At 43.7% G+C, this 19,353-nt stretch overlaps 1 protein-coding gene across 1 annotated transcript in view; it reads right to left on the minus strand.

Annotated features, from left to right (window-relative positions):
- Window positions 1-19,353, minus strand: part of Nek10 (NIMA related kinase 10) — a 171,472-nt gene that overhangs the window by 104,153 nt on the left and 47,966 nt on the right. The window contains exons 15-22 of the mRNA XM_038349513.1: window positions 18,951-19,028; window positions 15,824-15,888; window positions 14,397-14,499; window positions 14,176-14,304; window positions 12,907-13,044; window positions 10,723-10,768; window positions 8,617-8,738; window positions 8,393-8,495 (exon numbers count right to left, since the gene is read on the minus strand). Coding sequence (XP_038205441.1) covers window positions 8,393-8,495; window positions 8,617-8,738; window positions 10,723-10,768; window positions 12,907-13,044; window positions 14,176-14,304; window positions 14,397-14,499; window positions 15,824-15,888; window positions 18,951-19,028 — 784 coding nt within the window. The remainder of the gene's footprint in view (window positions 1-8,392; window positions 8,496-8,616; window positions 8,739-10,722; window positions 10,769-12,906; window positions 13,045-14,175; window positions 14,305-14,396; window positions 14,500-15,823; window positions 15,889-18,950; window positions 19,029-19,353) is intronic.

Below are 19,353 nucleotides of genomic sequence, written 5' to 3' on the forward strand. Positions count from 1 at the left end.
AGCTGTCCACTGAGCACACACACATACACACATACATACATACACATACACACACACGCATACATACACACCCACACACACACCTACACACACCTACACACACATACACACACAAACACACACAAACACACACACCCCTACCTCTGTCCCCATAGATAAATAAATGCAAGTCAACCGAGCACAAAAAGCATCCAGACATCTGGTGCCTTTAGCTTAGGACTGGAAAGGCATTCTTGTGTAGGACTAGTCACTGGACATTTTAATCTTGTGGAACACACAGTTTTGCAATAGGTTATCTCTTAAAAACAAACAGATAAACAAACAAAATCAACCCTTTAAAAACATGAGAGCCAGTAATAGTTCGTCAGACACACAAAAGCAGACATGCCCGGATTCGTCCACTTTCTGCATCTGCCACTGTTCTAAGCTGCTGGGACCTTCCGGAACTTTGTTATCACAGCATAACCTGCCTCATCCTGACTGACACAGGGCTCCTTCACACGTCCTAACCCCTCCCCCCGTACTGTCTGCCACTCCACCCTCACTGGTTCCTGAATGATGCAGGCACTCTAGCTTTCTCCACCGTGTCCTGTGACCACAGATTCACAAAGCAGGTCCTGTCCGTCCTGCTTGCCTTGCTAGGTGCAGCGCGTGTCAGTGCGTGACATACTTGTTGAAAGGATACCTAGATTTTCTCCACATAATTGTGAAGCCGGAGAGCAGAAGCCATGGCCTTTTGCTGTATAGCCATCCTGTTCTACAGCAGCATTTGGTGAGCACCGAACTTTTGATAAATGCCAGACGGAATCAGATATGGCCTTATTACTCCTGCCAACAGCGACCAGATACCACTTGACAAAGACATGTACAATGTACACCCTTGTAACAGGAATATGTGACCTCCTGAGCCATACAAAAAAAAAAAAAAAGTCCATGTCTGAAACTATTACCTATTACAGCATATGAATTTTGTGTTTCATTTTTCTCTTTTTTGTTTGGGTGCAAAGGAAGCAAGAAATGTGAACTTTTCCATTAAAATATGGGCATTTTAAAAAGCCAAGAAACATGAAACGGTATTTGGGCAGGGGTGCCCATTCGATGCACCAGCAAAGCACGGATGCCGCAGGGGAGGCAGCAGCACTAGGGCGGACCGTGCTTTGCCTAGCAAGTCGCTGAGGGCCTGCTTCCACCTGTGCCTTAAAGGCCACCAAAGGCAAGACCCTCATGGGGCAGGCCTGGGCAGGTGTCGTCACACCCGTCCAGATGCTAGCTTTCACGTAGGAACCGATTCACACACTGAAAGCAGACAGATGGGGGTTGGCTCGAAACAGGCAGCACAGTCTGCCCAGAGCCCTAAGCTGGATGCCCAGAGCTGGGAAACCAAAGAGAAAGTGTTTGTAATTCCACACACAGGCACGCTGGTTCTCCAAGCTCTGTTGGCGAATGACAGCAAACTCCAGTCGGCAAGCTTACTAGAAACAACCGCAAGCCAGCTTCTACACAGAAGATTATCTGCGTTTTCCTAAAGGTTTCTTGGTTTGTTGTTTTCTTGATTACATATTTTTTCAATACACTTTACACCATTCATCTGACATCATTTGATAAATCTGTGCTTCTTTTCTGAAGGCAAATAAACATCCTACATCACCAAAGAAAACCCCACTACAAGCAATCACAAGGGGAAGGCTGCCCCTTTGTGGACACACGATGAATCCACCTAGACAGCTGCGGCAAATTCTGTGGCAGCGCCCCCTAGTGGCGACTGCCCCTCTGTGGAGATATTCGTCATGGGCTAAGGTGCCTGAGTCAGCAGTGCCGCCAAGGGTGGCCACACTTTGTCCAACTTCCTAAAGTATTGGGATTTGACATGCTTAGTTCAAAAGCAATGCGATAATATTTTAACCAAATCATAGTCGCTTTTAAAACTCTGCCTAACGGTCACATTTCAATCAACGGTTATAGATATGATAGGATAGTGGAGAATTACTGCATATAAGATATGGTAAGAGAGTTATAGAGAGGCTCTGGATTCTTGTGCTAGTCAGAAAACCCTCCTCACTCACTGTGGTAAAGGCGGCAAGGGATGTTAGTTTTCTATGCTGCCTCCCTCTCTCCAGCTCAAGAGGGAAACACTTAGCTTCATAACTGCTACATGGAATTCTAATAAATATTAAATCAATAGATTGATCAGAACAGCGATAAGAGGCAGGAGAAGAAAAATAAAGTGAACAATTGCTCGTTCTGCTAAATCCTCCTTTTCTAGGTGTGCTGCTATTGTTTATACCTGATTAACATAGCCATCCTGCCGACTTCCAGCTTAAAGGGGGACTGATCATGCATGTTGTCTCTTTCAATTCTGAAAACCTTGCTGGAATATGGGCAGGGGCTGTCCCTGAGAACGAGTGTGGTGAAAGCAGAGGAAGAGGTGCCACAAAGATACCGGGGAAGATGATGAGGAAAAACATCGTGGTGGCCCGGCAGAGCATGCTTTCCATGTGTCTGAGGAGAAGAAGGTCAAAGATGAGCCATTCACCCTACAGAGTCAAAGATGAAGTCCCGGATCCCCTCCTACCCATACGGTGCACTGGACGCCAACCAGAAACAGATTCATTGCCCAAGGTACCACAGCCAACGAGGCAGCAAGAAGCAGATGGTTGAGCTCAAGGGAACTCAGTGAAAATCCAAAGACGACAAAAGGAGATCAAAGGGATACAAATTAGAAAGGAAGAAGTCAAACTTTCGCTATTCGCAGATGATATGATAGTATACAAAAGTGACCCCAAGAATTCTACCAGGGAACTCCTATGGCTGATAAACACCTTCAGTAATGTGGCAGGATACAAGATCAACTCAAAAAAAAAATCAGTAGCTCTGCTATATACAAATGATAAAGAAGCTGAGAAAGAACTCAGAGAAACATCACCCTTCACAATAGCCACAAATAACATAAAATATCTTGGGGTAACACTAATCAAACCAGTGAAAGACCTGTTGAACAAGAATTTTTAGTATTTGAAGAAAATATCAGAAAATGGAAATATCTCCCATGCTCTTGGATAGGCAGGATCAATATGATAAAAATGACAATCATAGCAAAAGCAGTATACAGATTCAATGCAATCCCCATCAAAAAAAAAAAAATCCCAACACAGTTCTTCACAGACCTCAAAAGAGCAACACTCAACTTCATATGGAAAAACAAAAAACCTAGGATAGCCAAAATAATCCTGTACAATAAAGGAGCTTCCGGAGTCATCACCATCCCTGACATTAAGCTCTATTATAGAGCTACAGTACTGAAAACAGGGTGGGTATTGGTATAAAAACAGACAGGTGGACAAACAGAATCAAATCAAAGACCTGGGTTCTGAATTTTTTTTTCCAAGACAGGGTTTCTCTGCAGCTTTTTTAGAGCCTGTCCTGGAACTAGCTCTTGTAGACCAGGCTGGCCTCGAACTCACAAAGATCCGTCTGCTTCGGCCTCCCGAGTGCTGGTATTAAAGGCGTGTGCCACCACCACCTAGCCAAAGACCTGGATATTAATTCACACATCTACAAACACTTGGTTTCTGACAAAGAAGCTAAAATTATACATTTGAAAAAGAAAGCATCTTTAACAAATGGTGCTAGCATAACTGGATATGAACATGTAGAAGAATGAAAATAAATCCATATCTAACTATATGCACAAAACTCAAGTCCAAATTGATTAAAGACCTCAAGAGAAATCTGGCCACTCTGAACCTGATAGAAACAGTGGGAAGTAGCCTTCAATGCATGGGCACAGGAGACCACTTCCTAAATATAAGGCCAGTAGCTCAGACACTGGGAGCAACAATACATAAATGAGACCTCCTGAAACTAAGAAGCTTCTGTAAATCAAAGAACACAGTCAATAAGACAACAAGGCAGCCTACTGAATGGTAAAAAAATCTTTAACAATCCCACACGAGACAGAGGACTGATCTCCAAAATATACAAAGAACTCAAGAAATTAGATATCAAAATATTAAATAATTCAATTAAAAGGGGGGGTGCAGATCTAAACTGGGAGTTCTCCAGAGAAGAATTTCAAATGGCTGAAAGACACTTAAGGAAATGTTCAACAGTCTTAGCCATCAGGGAAATGCAAATCAAAACGACTCTGAGATACCATCTTACACCTGTCAGAATGGCTAAGATCAAAAACACCAATGACAGCTTATGCTGGAGAGGATGTGCAGTAAAGGGAACACTCCTTCATTGCTGGTGGGAAAGCAAACTTGTACAACTCACTCTGGAAATCAGTATGGCGGTTTCTCAGAAAACTGGGAATCAACCTACCTCAGGACCCAGCAATACCACTCTTGGGCATATACCCAAAGGATGCTCAGCCATACTACAAAGACATTTGTTCAACTATGTTCGTAGCAGTATTATTTGTAATAGCCAGAACCTGGAAACAACCTAGATGCTTCTCAACTGAAGATCGGTTGAAGAAAATGTAGCACATTTACCACAATGGAATATTATTCATGGGCAGAAGGTGGAAGGAGGAGGAGGGAAGGGAGTATGAAATGGATTTGGCTTGCAAAATGAGAAAACATAGTTTTTAAAAAAAATAAATTAAAAAAGAAAAAAGAAAGTGAAGCCAAGAAAATAGCAGCAAGAAGGGCAGAGAGGAACAATGCAGAACGTGTCCCAGAAAGCGGGTTTTAGACTCCATGCTGCAGCGCACACTTTGTGTCAAATGCGCTAAATAAAAAGGCCTACTCAGCACCAAGGACTAAAGGAACACCCTAGAAATTTCTAGTGAGATAACGTAACTCGTGAGTTGGGCAACAAAAGTAACATTGGTACTGGAACTCCTGACAGCCAGGCAGGACTCTAGAACCAGGTAAACGCCTTCAACATCAGGAAGGTGCGTACCTGGAGCCTCAGTATCCAGGAGGCTGATGCAGGAGGGAAGAACAGGAGCAAAGGGAAAGATCCAGGATAATAAGCTATGTACCAGACCAAGGTGACGTTCAATTTACATTGTTTGCAGCAACTACAGGAGTGGAAGGTCCAGGACAGGGAAATTGGAAGTTTTTTCATCAACCCCTGTGGACACCGTGCACATGAAGCTTCAAATCCTGACAACAGAAAAGACTGGGCACACAGAAAATGAGAAACACATACAGAAAGGATGGCAACTATTAACTCGAAGGAAAATAAAAAGGTCTATGAGAAAGGAAAGGTAATTAGCACTGGGCAATAACCGCACGGTGACAATTCTGCAAACACTGAGTATTGGTTTAACCCCGAGCTGTATCGGCAGATAGGCTGGTATGGACTAGGAAACTAAACCACCATAATGAAAAATCAAATACCACAGGAAATAAATGTATAAAGGAATTAAAAGTACCCCTTTCTGGAGACACAGAGCTAGAACTTGGAGACAGGTGGATCAAGTAACTTCATAAACATCACGACACTATGTTACTTTCCAAACTCTTTCTATGCTTGCCATGAAATAAAATATAAATATAAAAACTAAGCTAAAAATGAAGCAAACTATTACAGTAGAAATTAAGTTCAGTATATTTAAATATAGCCAAAGATGATTATAGCTACTCTAGTAAGAAAATAATATGTAAAGATGATTATTAGCAAAAATAACTCCTGAATGAGCATGTAAGAGGAATATAATAAGTTTTTCTGGTACACACATAATTTGCTCTGCAATTCAAGCTCACAATTATTAATAATACCCATTAACCAATAAATTGAGATAATCATGTAGAAATAAATTATAAAAAACCTTAAGTAAGTCAGATTTATAAAAAGTTTATGCAAAAAAAATATGATTGATTTCAAGTGAGTAAGCAAATATTTTTCCAAAGTGAAGATTCACAATTGTTCGATCTCTTGGCTTCTTATTTCATAATTCATTGGCTTGAAAATGTTTCCAAGTGACTTTGCACAAAACGTTTATCTAAAGAGTTTCTGCGTTAAGTTGTTTTTTAAATTTTTAAACTAAAACAGTATGTTTTATTAAAAAAAAAACTGATGGAGACATTTCAGTCCTGGTTTAAGAGTACAGGTGGGCCTGGGTCTGGGACGAGCCCGTTTGGAATGGCTCCCGAGTAATTATTATCTTCTGACCACAAGGAAACACCGACTGCCCCCTCCCCTCAGGAACACTTAGGCTGGGCCTGCAAACACTGGAGGTGGTGCCCACCAGGAAAATCACCAACAGCACTCCTTTTATTTCTGTTTATCTTTTGAGATTATAGTTGCATCATTTCCCTCTTCCCTCCATAGACCCCTCCTGTTCTCTTTCAAATTCATGGTCTCTTTTTTATTAAATGTTATTATACACACGCACACTATACACACACATTTTATACACACACACATGCACACTATACACACACATTTCATACACACACACGCACACTATACACACACGCACACACTATACACACATGCACACTATACTATACACATACATTTTATACACACACACACTACACACACATTTTGTGCACACTATAAACACACACTATGCACATGTTTTATACACACACATTTTATACACATGCACCCTATACACACACACATTTTATACACACACTACACACACATTTTATACACACACATTTTATAAACACACACTATACACACGCATTTTATACACACACACACTTTATACACACACACACTACCTACTACACACACATTTATACATACACACACAACCTGCTTAGACTGGATAACATCACTTGTATCTTCTAACATTACAGAAAAACACAACCATCAAAACGCTGAGTTATGAAGCCCAATCCCAACAGATACATCTACAATACAACTAAGTCAGGGGGTCATTGTAGAAGACGGGGCAGAAAAGATTTGTGAAAGCCAGAGGATCGGGGACTTTGCTGTGAGACTGCGTTCCCTAAGAATGCAGAAGCTACCCACACAAAGTCTCTCCAGCATGACTGAGACAGCAACAGACACCGAAAGACAGGGAGAGCCCAAGGGAGGCCTCAACCCAGGCAGAACCGCAGGCATTGAAGGAATTCTCAGGGAGGGAGAAAGGGTCTTCCCAGGGAACAGCATCTAATTGGCTATCCCATACCAAGTGGCTAACCTGCTTTTGTTTTTAAATGCATCCCTTTACCATTCATTTCTGCAGAGCCTGCTGTGTCCCACCACATCCTCATGCAGGGATACATAGATAAACCCACAGGTTCTAACAGTGTATTCTCCAACATTCTTTTGCTGTAGGGATCGCAGAAAAACTGTGGAGACTACAAAGCTACAGTAACAGCGCCTCCCCCTGGTGGCTAGTGAAGCGCGAACACTCGAAATGAGAAGCAAAAAGAGCTGAGAGAAAAACAGAAGAAAGGTAACACGTCACCCTACACTAAAAAGTAGCTGACCATGGACAGTTAGGACATGTAGTGGTAAAAGTAGACCTACTAATTTAGGGGGAAATTTTTAAATTGTAATTTAATTTTGTTTTACTTATTCATTTATTTTTTTTGAAGACAGGATCTCACTATATAGGCCTGGTTGACCTCGGATTCAAAGACATCCACCTGCGTCTACCTCCCCAGTGCTGGGATTAAAGGTGTGCACCACCCCAAGACCTGTCCTAATCAATGAAATTTGATCTACTATTATGACTTGTCTGCTACAGATGAAAACACCCAAAACAAAACAAAGCAAAATAAAAGACAACGACATGCAAATAGGCAAACGGATGAATTTTGTAGCCCTGTAAGTCTGTCGTCTGCAAGACAGACCGTGAAAGGAATGATCCAGTGTAATGTGCTTGATGTGTTAATTATCAAAGCTTCTCTTTGTGGACTAGAAAGGAAAACCTCGGGAGGCATTAGCTGAGGAATTAAACAGGGAGCATCCTCAGAGTACTGCCTTCTCTCTTCGGCGCCAACCAGCCGTTTAGAACCACATCGCCGCTATCCAATATTGTGTGAAGACTATTCTCTCTTGGATGTGGAAAGTAATTACAATCTAACAAAAGCATTTTGTCTCTGTTTTGTTCTTGCTTTTGTGATAGCCTATGTGGCATAGGCCAGCCTCAAACTTCATATGCAACTTAAGCTGGCCTTGAGCCCTAGTTCCATCTGCCTCCAACTTCCAACAGCTGGCTTGCTGGTGTGGACCCCTACACGCAGGTCAAAATTTAACAAGATCTAAAAGGCCATTCTCAGTCACACGGGCCACATTCCACTTGCCCCCAAAGTTGCCAAGTGGCCAGTGTCTACTCCACGGGACGATTCTGCGAGACCTTTTCCATCTATGCCAAAGTTCCACGGACCATACGGCACCGCTCTGAAATGAGTCTGCTCTGAACTAGTACTCAGAAATCTCTCGGGTAAATGTTTAAGAAGTTTATACTTACTAACTGTCACCTTGTCCTTATCGCCCAACATAATGTTGTTTGGAGTCAGATCCCGGTGGACAATCCTCTTCTCCTTGTGTAGGTAGCGCAGAGCTAAGCACAGCTTGAAATAAGAATAAAGGCAAATTTGATTCCCCACTGTACACATAGACCACGGTGCATCTCTAAGGCAGCTCGGGACTTGGCTGCGTGATGAGAATTTCCATGGGGGAGGGGGGTAATACCTGTATAAATATTCTCCACAGTCTTTCTTCGGTGAAGTGCTGCCGTTTTTCCTTCAGAGAGCTAAAGTGCTCTCCCAGTGGGGCTCCTTCTATAAGCTCCATGACGATATACAATCTGTCATCTGTGCAAAAGCACCAAAGGGCCACAGTGACTTAAAGGGAATGCGGAAGCCTGGGCAGGCTTCACAAATTAGGACCCGTGGTTTCCCAAGAGCGTGCAGAGTGTTAGTGGTAGGATCCACTCTGGCAGAGCACAGAGCAGGTCTTGGGGTCATCACAGCCCAGCGGCAACTTCTTCTGGCTCTAGACTTTCCCAACATAAGTTTACAATGGCAAGTGTGGTCATGAGGAATGGCTGGGAGGTGCCAAAGGCAACAAAGCCAACTGTCCCAAGTCACAGGCCACGCCTCTTAGCACCTCAGATCAAATAAGACATTCAGAAAACTGCATAGGAAATTGTATTTCTTACAGCCACATAGAAACTTACCTAGGGTCACACTATGACGTTGCAACAACACAACCGCCCATAGCAGAAACCATTATTAGGCCACTTTTGAGCAGAGAAACCCGGACTCTGATTCCGTTTCACGGTTCACAAAGATTTTGTTAGCGAATGCTGCTCAGCTTGCTGCTGCTGCTGCTGCTGCTGCTTTGCTTACCTTCATCTAAAACCAGTTTGAACTACTAACACGACATGAGACATGTGTCTTTCTGGATGTTGGAGGTGCACACAATACACACATTTAGAGTTTGTCTGCAAAGGACAGACACCTGCTGTACCACCACACGGCTGACTTCTTTCTCTACTCCTCGTGCCGTAGCACGGAAGCACGCACAACCACTCTTCCTGCTGGTCTGCACCACAGGAAGGCACAACGTGGCTAACTCCTGCTATTTGATGTCTCTCTTGCAGACATTTCTAGTTCCGAAGTTTCACAAGGCCAAGAAATATGTAAAACCATAACAAACGCCCCAGCATGTGCAAGATTTTTTTTGTCACTTTTTTTTTGGGGGGGAGGGAGGGAGGGGCAGAAGGTCTCTATGTAGCCCAGGCTGGCCTCAGACTCACACAGATCTGCCTGCTCTGCCTCAGGAGTCCTGGGGTTTAAGACGTGCAGCACCACAGCCCACCTTAGAACTGCGGCTATCAGCAGGGAGTGAGCCCCAGCAGCTACTGCCCGTGTGGCCGGCAGTCGTCCCTGACGTGTAAATACTTCGGGATTTCATGCTACACATGTTTGAAGACTGACTTCACTTGTAAACAAGTGACTGGGTTTGTCTTTTTTTCTAAAAGTGTTGACTGTGTTCTCCATCCCACTGGCAGCAGGAAACAGGCCTCCCAGCTTGTGGGCGCAGCCGGGACTCTGTCGCCACCTGGTGGCACCTACTGAAACAAATGCGGAAGGAGAAGCTCACTCTTTTTATTTGGGGGTGGAAAATGTCACTAGCTACAGGGGCTACCGTGAGATTGCCAAAACCATCATCGTTTGAGTCCTTTTCTTTTTCTTGATCATATCCACCTTATTTCTTGTACAATCGTTTAATTATTTGGGTTTGTTTACACCGTGCTTCTCTGTGGTGGGGAGCAAAATATTTTAACTATTTTCAGATCAGCACTTGTGAGATCATTTCACTGCCTGGCAAAGGGATGTTTGTTAGGAATGAAAGTACAAAGGTCACCAGGACCAGGTAGTGGTGATGCACGCTTTTAATCCCAGCACTCAGGAAGCAGAGGCAGGCAGATCTCTGAGAATTCAAGGCCAGCCTGGTCTACAGAGTGAGTTCCAGGACAGCCAGGGCTATACAGAGAAGCCCTGTCTCGAAAAACTGAAAAAAAGAAAGAAGCTGAATGAGCTTACTTTCGGACAATATAATATGAATAACAAAGATATGTTTTGTTGCCGGGCGGCGGTGGCGCACGCCTTTAATCCCAGCACTCGGGAGGCAGAGGCAGGCGGATCTCTGTGAGTTCGAGACCAGCCTGGTCTACAAGAGCTAGTTCCAGGACAGGCTCCAAAGCTACAGAGAAACCCTGTCTCGAAAAACCAAAAAAAAAAAAAAAAAAAAAGATATGTTTTGTTAATTGGAAACGCAATTCATACTTACTTTCCAAAAATGTTTTATAGTAACGTACAATGTTGGGGTGATAAAGCTGCAAGAAAATAGAAATAGATAGCAAACATTATTAGACTGCTTCCAACCCAAGCTTTCTCCATGACCACTTAGAGTCTGTAGACTGCAGTGACATCTCCGACTGTCAGCTGCCATTTCATATTGTAAGGACTTGAAACTGTGCTGCTTTTAAATTAATGAACATTTTAGTGTCCTTTATGCCTTTGTCAATGGGGGCTAGAAACTAATCCACTTTCTAACTTAGAGTAGAGAAGTTTAGAACTAAACAGTCCACTTAGCATGTTCTGCCCCAATGACAGGCCTCAGCTACATACACATGAAGAGAGAACTTGCTTAACAGGAGAAAAATAGTGTAACTATGTCTGCAGTTCTTCATTTATAGCGTGGTTTCTAGGTGAAGTGTCTCATTTCAGAAGAAATGCCATTATGCGCATTGGTGCTGTGCACCTGTGTGCCCCTTTGAGCAGGGTGGCAGCTAGCTGCTATCCATGAAGCCCAGCTGCTCACATCAGTAGCAGTGGAGCAGCTGGATGTGACTTCCTAGGCAGAGGTGACGTCCCTCAGCCCCTCCTAGCCAGGAGCAGGTCTGTCCCTCATCACTTAGCTGGGAATGCCTACAGAGTTCACATGTTGACCTCAGGATGTGACCATGTCACCAGGAGAAGCATGAAACAGGGACTAACACCAACTTGCCCCACTCTCTTGGAACTGTTGCATGTCCCAACAGTGAGCCACTGCCTTGGGAGACTGCTTCTACAAGCCTGGTCATTTGGGGCCTCTGTAGCTACAGGTTCAGTGTCATCTCTTAACAAACAGGGTCTCCCATTCCAGCCATGTTTCTATTGCCCCTTTCTTTCATGACTTGCTCCTTTGAGGCTCAAGTGGCTTGTTCCCAGAGTGAGGGAGCAAATGAACAATCTTGAGTGACCTCACAGTCTAAGCTGAGGTGTCCTCATCGGCCTCTTCTGGACACTTTTTCTAAGGAAATGCACTTAAGCAAAGTAGCACCCTCATCAGCTTGTAAGAGACTCCAGCTTTTAAACCATATGGGACCAGGTCAACAAAATTCTGGCCCTATCTTATGAGCAAGGGTAGATCCAGCTTTGGGACCTAATCAAAGCATTAGATGGACTCAGATCAGAGTCACATTCTAAGCTTATGCTCCACAGAACCCATTAAAGCAAGAAAGTCAACTATAACGCTATCAGTAATAAGTTTTATCATAACTTAGTGTTGCCAAACTGTAGGTTTCAGTGAATAAAGACCATGATTGTGCTGTTCTTTATACTCCAGCCCTGACACCAAGCAAATATGACTGAAGAGAACAGAGAGCAGGGGACTGAGAGTTTCCCAGGGCTTTAAAAAGAAAAGAAAAGAAACCGCACAAATAAGGAAGGCTGGAAAAGAAACCAGCATGTCCTTGAAACACAAAAAGAAATCCCAAGTCTCTTCTGATATGTGTTCTTTTCTTTCGTCAAATAATTCTTCAGGGTCACAGCTGATTGAGCTATGATATCACACCAGCATATAGCGCTTGTGCTGAGAAAAGTAACTCTGAGGATAGTGGTGCACACTTTTAATCCCAGCACTTAGGAGTAGGATTCAGAAGGAAGGGTCAAGGTCACCTTGGCCGCACAGCAAGCATCAGAGCAGCCTAGACTCCACTACACAAGGCTGATCAAGAAAAGGAAAAGGAAACAAAACCCATATTCTAGATTTAAGAAGTCAGACTTGGGTGTCAGCAGTTTGGCTTTACTTGACTGAAGCTGGGGGTCGGGGGTGGTCTTTTCCCGTATTCCTGTGCAGTAACTCGGTAACCAAACACTGAGGTTGGGGATTCTTTCTCCCATTCCTATGCTGTAACCGGCAGCTAAGCACTGAACATGATCATGATGAAGACAGAAGGGCTTCTCATGCATGGTGTGTTCTGGCTTGGAAGCTCAACTGCTTTGCATCCAAGGCGGCTATAAACTCCCACAAGAGTTTCCATGGCTCAATAACAAGCTTCAAGAAAAACACTAGTAAAAATATCACTGCACCAATGTGCAGCATTTCACGCTGGACTTGTTTATGAACAGCTTGGGTAAGACCAGCACAAGAGCTCGGCCTCAATGACGTTTATGTCAGAGGCATCTCAGAAACAAGACAGATATTTACCTGCTCCTTAATTATTGTTAATTCAGAAACAATGTTCTTCACACTGCTGTCTCGGTCTTTCTTATCCTTCCCGAATGCTGGGTTATGTAAATTGACCTCCTTCATTGCTAAAAGGTTTTGACCACTACGTTTTCTAACCTAAAATAAGGAAACAAAAAAAAATTGTTTAATTAAATGCCCTGATGAGAACTGAGGGCTAAGACAAAGATGGATTAACTAGAATAACAAAATCACATGGTTAACAGAGCCATAGCGTGAGACTCTAGCTCACCAGTTCTCGGCCAAATGACCCTTTCCCAGGGGTGGCTTTCAGATATCCTGCATGTCCGATATTTACATTACCATTCAGTAATCTAACAGTAGAGAAATTGTAGATATTAATTAGCAATGAGATAAATTTATGGTTGGGGGTTATGGTGGTTTGAAAGCAAATAGCCCCCAAAGGGGGTGGCATTATTAGGAGGTATGGCCTTGTTGAAGTAGATATGCCCCTGTTAGAGAAAGTGTGTCACTGTGGAGGCAGGCTTAGAGGTCTCCTAGGCTCAAGCTACATCTAGTTCAGACCACTTCCTGTTGCCTGCTGATGTAAGGCTCTCATCTCCTTCTCCAGCACCTTGTCTGCCTGTGCACCACCAGATCCCACCATGATGATAAAGGGACTAAGCCTCTGAAAAATGTAAGCTCCCCACCCCAGTCAAATGTTTTTCCTTTATAAGAGTTGCCATGGTCATAGTGTCTCTTTACAGCAATAAAAATCCTAACTAAGGCAGGGGCCACCACAACATGAGGAACTGTACTGAAGAGTCTGCATTAGGAACATGGAGGACCACTGGGCTGAGCTCAGTCCTGTCAGCTTCTGGTCTGGCGCCCCCTGCAGGACTCCACCGCATTTACACTGGGCTGAGCTCAGTCCTGTTTTCTTCTGGTTTGGGGCCCCCTGCAAGACTCAGCAGGATTTCACTGTGAAGGAGCAGAAATGCTGGAGGAAATTTATAAACTCTGTCACGCACTGGGACAAGCTATTTCGACGATTTCCCTGTGATGGGTGGAAGACGCCCTGTGTCAGCCAATGAGCTGTTGTTTTAGTAGAGCAAGGCAACACCCCACAGCATGACCACGCCCTGTGGTACCAAAACAACCACTCTCATTTTTATATCCATTTATTCTCCAGTTTTCAATGATAAGGACTCCAGTTAAAATGAGTACGGACCTCCAAGTGTGATTTCAAGTTTATTTTAGAATATGAGCACTCCTCCAGGGCAGAATCACCTTGTAAACACAGCCGAAAGCTCCACTTCCAAGATGGTCCAGCACGGCGTAGTCGCCTATGTACTTCAGCGGCGCCTTCTTCTGATTGATGCTTTCGATATTCTCGGCAATCTGCTTCAGTTCATCCTCCTAACCACATCATAAAGGGAAACGGGCTGCTGTTATTTCATCCTGACTGTGCACAGAGCAGCCCGCACAAACGTTTAAACCTCAAGACTTACCAACAGTAAATTCAGCTGTGACACTAAGCCCTCATAGGCACTGATATCGCGGACGTAATGGCCTATGTCAATGAAGATCTCAAACAGGTCAGTGGGGAAAAGTCTACAGAAAAAAAAAAAAAAAAAAAAAAAAAAAAAAAAACCACAAGCACTTAATGTGGAGCTCGGGAACAGGGAGCCATTGCTGCCCTTTGGATGCAGCTCGCTCACCAACTAACCCTACCCACGAACCTCACTTCATTAGGTTATCAGCAGAGGACAGAAATAGTATGCGCCAGCTTATCATGGAAATTTCCACTGTAGCTGTATTCCCCGCAGGGTAAGCAAAGAGGAAGAGCAATGTTCTAAAGACCCACTGAACAGCATGGTGCTTAGTTAGTTACTGCACTGGACTTCACACTTAGAGCTGGGGAGGGGCGGATTGCACATTGTTTCTATGGCGATAAAAGACAATGTAGTGGAAACAGATTATACTATGGCCTTGTTTATAATCTATCTTGGGGTACAGACACGAAGCATACTCAAAGAGGATATTTGCTGGGTTGTTCATGAAAGTACTCAGCACTTACATAGAGTCATTTGCTACAGTTCTAAACTTAAGCCCAGGATGGAAATATACTTTTTAAAAAATATTTATAAAAATATTAATTTTGGAATGTTTTATGAAAATATAATGCTGGAAATTGAAAAACAGTGGAGAGGATTATGCATTTTCAAAGTGCTGGTTTCAAAACCCTCTTAAAATGTTTGAGTTCATTAAACTCAATGGCTTTGGGCTATGAAGTGAAAGTTTATAATAAATAGTTTTCCTTTCTTCTCCCTTAAATTCAGATGTCATAGGGAAAATAAAGCAACAATAGAAAGTGGACCACACCTCTCAACAAAGGATTTGATCTGACATCCAGATTTCCCTCATTGATATATTTTGGTAAGATTGTAGAGGTGGATTTTGTCCAAAGGGGTGTGTGTGCCCCTGTGTGTGCAATATGTCTGCTCCCTAAGGCCTGTTTCTCCACCTTACTCACCAACTCGCCTCTGGTCTGGTCCTGGTTCCCAGCCTACCAAGGGCACCTAAACAAACCCTTGGTTGGTAAGAGGAAGTGATCAGACTAACTTTGGAATTTCTGAATAGTCAAAGACAAGTATGTGTTTTGATTCTATCCACTCAAGATGTTAATAGCCTTAGTTCAGGCCAGTGCCTTGGCAGTTCCATGGTTTGTGAGGAGCTGAACTGATGCAGTCAGCTGTCACCTGGCCTGTGAGGTGACTGCAGGAGCTGTTCACTCTGTGGAGTCTAAGAAGCCTGGGAGAGGCGAGGCTTGCATGGAGCCAGTGTCTTGGCACAAACCCTAGTCGAGAGTGCAAAGTCAGGCTGGCCTAGCAAGAACTTGAGTATGGTAATCATCTGTATGAGTTCACACGCGTACCTTTTAAAGAGTGGCCGGTTCCTTTCCATACTGAAGAGAAACCTCAGGGCTCTGAAAGCGTAACACTAGGAAATGAAGGAGATGGCACAACAAATTAAAACCTTTTCAGTGCAGAATTACCAGGAGCAGCCATCCCATCGCAGAGGCCTCCCTGTGGGTGGCGGACCTAAGCGGAAGAGTAGCAGCGACACCCGAGTCCCTCTCCCATCTACAGGGCTGGAGATGTGGCCCTGCTTACTCCACACTGGCCACTGACTCCTTTCTAGAACATACGAAATGAACAGCGCTATAAGAAATGACATTCCTCTGCCCAGGAAGCCATATAACCAGAGACTTCCAGGAATTCAGGATTCACGTTCTCTATTCATACCATTTCTAACCACTGGAAAACACCACATGAGGAAACAGTAACAGGCACACTGGAGTCAAGCGTAACAGATTGGTCTTCTGAATAAAAAGGTCCTACCATTCTCCAAATAGAACAATGGACAGTCAATCATTAAAAGGCTTGCAAAAGAGACCTGAGTACTTTAACTGAGAAAAACAATTTCCTGGGACCAGCAAGATGGCTCAGTGGGTAAAAGCATTTGCTGTCAAACCTAACGACCTGGGTTTGATCCCCAGGACCCACATGGTGGAAGGGGAGAACTAACGCCCACAGACTGCTCTCAGACACCCAACATGTCCCGTGGCATGACTGCCTACACACAGAATCGCCACAAAAAAATGAATGAATACAGCTATATATTTTCATATATAAAAATTAGCTTCTGATAGTCTACAGGGGAGAAAGAGAAAGGAGAAGGAAGAAGGGGGAAGGGATCAGAAAGAAAGCAGTGGGGGAGAAGACACAAGAGGGGAGAAGAAATGGGGGGAGGTGGTGGTAGTTTTATGTCAACTTGACAAAAACTAAAATATCTAAAAGAAGGGAACCTCAGTTGAGAAAACGCCTCCATAAGATCCAGCTATAGGGCAATACCTTCCTTAGTGATTGATGGGGAGGGCCCCATTGTGGGTGGTGCCATCGCTGGGCTGGCGATCTTGGGTTCTCTCAGAAAGCAGGCCATGTAGAGCAAACCAATAAAACAGGACTCCTCCATGGCCTCTGCATCAGCCCCTGCCTCCAGGTTCCTGGACCATTTGATGCTGATCCCTTTCCTTCCCAATTTGCTTTGGGAATGGTATTTTCGCCGCAGCAAGAGAAAACCCTGACGAGGATGGCAGGGGAGACGGGGGTGGGGTGGGATGGGGTAGAGAGCAGTGAGCAGGTTCACTTGTGATCCAGACCACCAGCGGAGTAACTCTGGTCTTCTGAAAACCTGGGATCATTTCATAAAATTGATGACCTGCACAGAGTCTGACAGAGAACAAAGGGGCATGAAGGAGCCTGGGGAGACAGTGGAGAAGAGAACGTGGAACCCTTTCTAGTTGGAGCTTTAAAACCTCTCTTAGCTTAGCAAAGCTCATGCTCACGACAGCTCTGACTGGCTGTGCTGTCCAGGGCAGCATCGAGCATCTGATTGCACTAGAGAGAGTCCAGCTTTCCTATGTGCTCACAGTAGCTCTCCAAAACCCTGCCTGGCTGCACACAGTAGCACCATGAAGCTCTGACAAGATTAAAGGCCCTTTTAGAACGACCTTCCCTTTGAACACAGACATAGAAGCACGGAAAGCATACACAGTGATTGTGGAGGCCCAAAAGTGTGAGTCTATTTCCACCTTGTCTGGAGGTCAGAGAGTTTTGGCTTATTTAAAGCTGTTGACAACTATGGCTACAATCCTGACCTGGGGTGTGGTTATTTGGTCTTTTTGACAATAAAAATGGCCCATACAGGTAGATCCTCTCCACCCTAACCAATGGTCCAAATATTCCAACATGCTTCTGCTCCTTCTTTTGATATAGGTTTGACCTTGGGAGTAGCTGCCTTCAGGATACTTGGTGCAGGGTGGGTTCACTGCATAAACAACAGAATGCTTTTCTCATGGATTAATTGCTTGATGGCTCAAAGTGTTGAAGCAGGTAACTGTTTTGGTTGTCCTGTGTATCACGTTAAAGCAGGTTTTACTCTGCTTCCCCCTGTGTATTGGGGTATAAAAGTGTATAGAAAATTAAACACAGGAATTTCAGTATTTACTGCAACTCCCTCCTGATTCTATCCGGTTTTCTGTTCTATTATTTTCACTCAGGTCTTAGTTCTCTACTTATTTTCTAATCCCCATGCCTCTACCCCTGGTAAGTTGGTATTTTTGTCAAGGTTGGTCCCCGACAGGTTATAGGGAAGCATACGATATATTGATGCCTATGTGCAGTGTCTAAGCAAGGCTAAACATACGCATCCCCTCAAACGCTGGCCTAGGTAAGGCTAATCATACCCATTCCCTCAAACACTGGCCTACGCAAGGCTAACCATACACATCCCTTCAAACGCTGACCTTCAAAGCAGTTTTACTCCAATTTGTAAATGACTTAGTGGATCTTGTCATTCTAATGTCACTGGGAACACAATCCCTAATGCTCGCTCCCCAGAGAAGTACAAAAGATTCTCTATAAGTGGGCCTAGTTTCTGCCTTTCACACTGTTACAAGACACACAACCCAAGCCACTCAGCAGCCCCCCTCCATCCCCAAGCATCCTTTAAATTCTCCACTTCTAGCCTGCTGATACCATGCCCATGGAAATTCCTGCCATCCTGGGGCAGTGGTGCCCAGGAGTTCCTTGTCCCCTTTTAAATCCCTTCTCATCCACCAAAGTCCATTTCTGGGATTTCCTTTTCAAAGACAAAATGTTGGTGACTATGGTTCGTGTTTAAAGATGACAACCATTTTTACATTGTTGTTATATTCTGATGCACAATGAAATACCTTTTAAAAGTACAACCAACCGATGAACAAAGAAGCCATTGGCTCAGCCCCATAAGTCACACACAGGGAGCTGTTTCTGGCTCTTCCACACTATTTGGAATCACTGATTGTCATACCAACTCCATCACTAACTAAGCACACTCCCTTCCTATCTGCACAGGGCCCCATGCTCACCTAAACAATTCTTAAAGGTACACATCCTCTTACATGCCCCCCCCCCAGACTCCAATACCTTGAGACAAGGAGCAAGAGACAGGCTTGTTACCTGTAGGAGATTTGTTTGTGCGGCATTCTTTTGTTTATTTGGTAAAATTAATTTCGCAATTGTATATACTCCATTTTCCTGGAAAAACCAAGAGGTTATGTGTCAGTGACTAGCAGTAGCGACACTACCCAGAGAAACAAACATTCAGGAACACGAGCAGAGCCTTCCAACAATGTAAACAGATAATAAGGATGATATTAAAACTGTCAATGTGATACTTTCAAATGCCAAAGACTAAAAACAAGCTTAATTTTTTTTCAAGGCAGAATTATATAACACTATTATATAATAAACTACATAAATTTAAAATTATTTAAATATTATAAAAGCAAAGAGTGGGAGAACATGAAGGGACAGAATAAAGGAATTCAAACATTTTTATACTCAAACCTAAGGGCTGGAC

The sequence above is a fragment of the Arvicola amphibius genome, chromosome 12, assembly GCF_903992535.2.
Source record: "Arvicola amphibius chromosome 12, mArvAmp1.2, whole genome shotgun sequence".
Lineage (NCBI taxonomy): Eukaryota > Metazoa > Chordata > Mammalia > Rodentia > Cricetidae > Arvicola > Arvicola amphibius.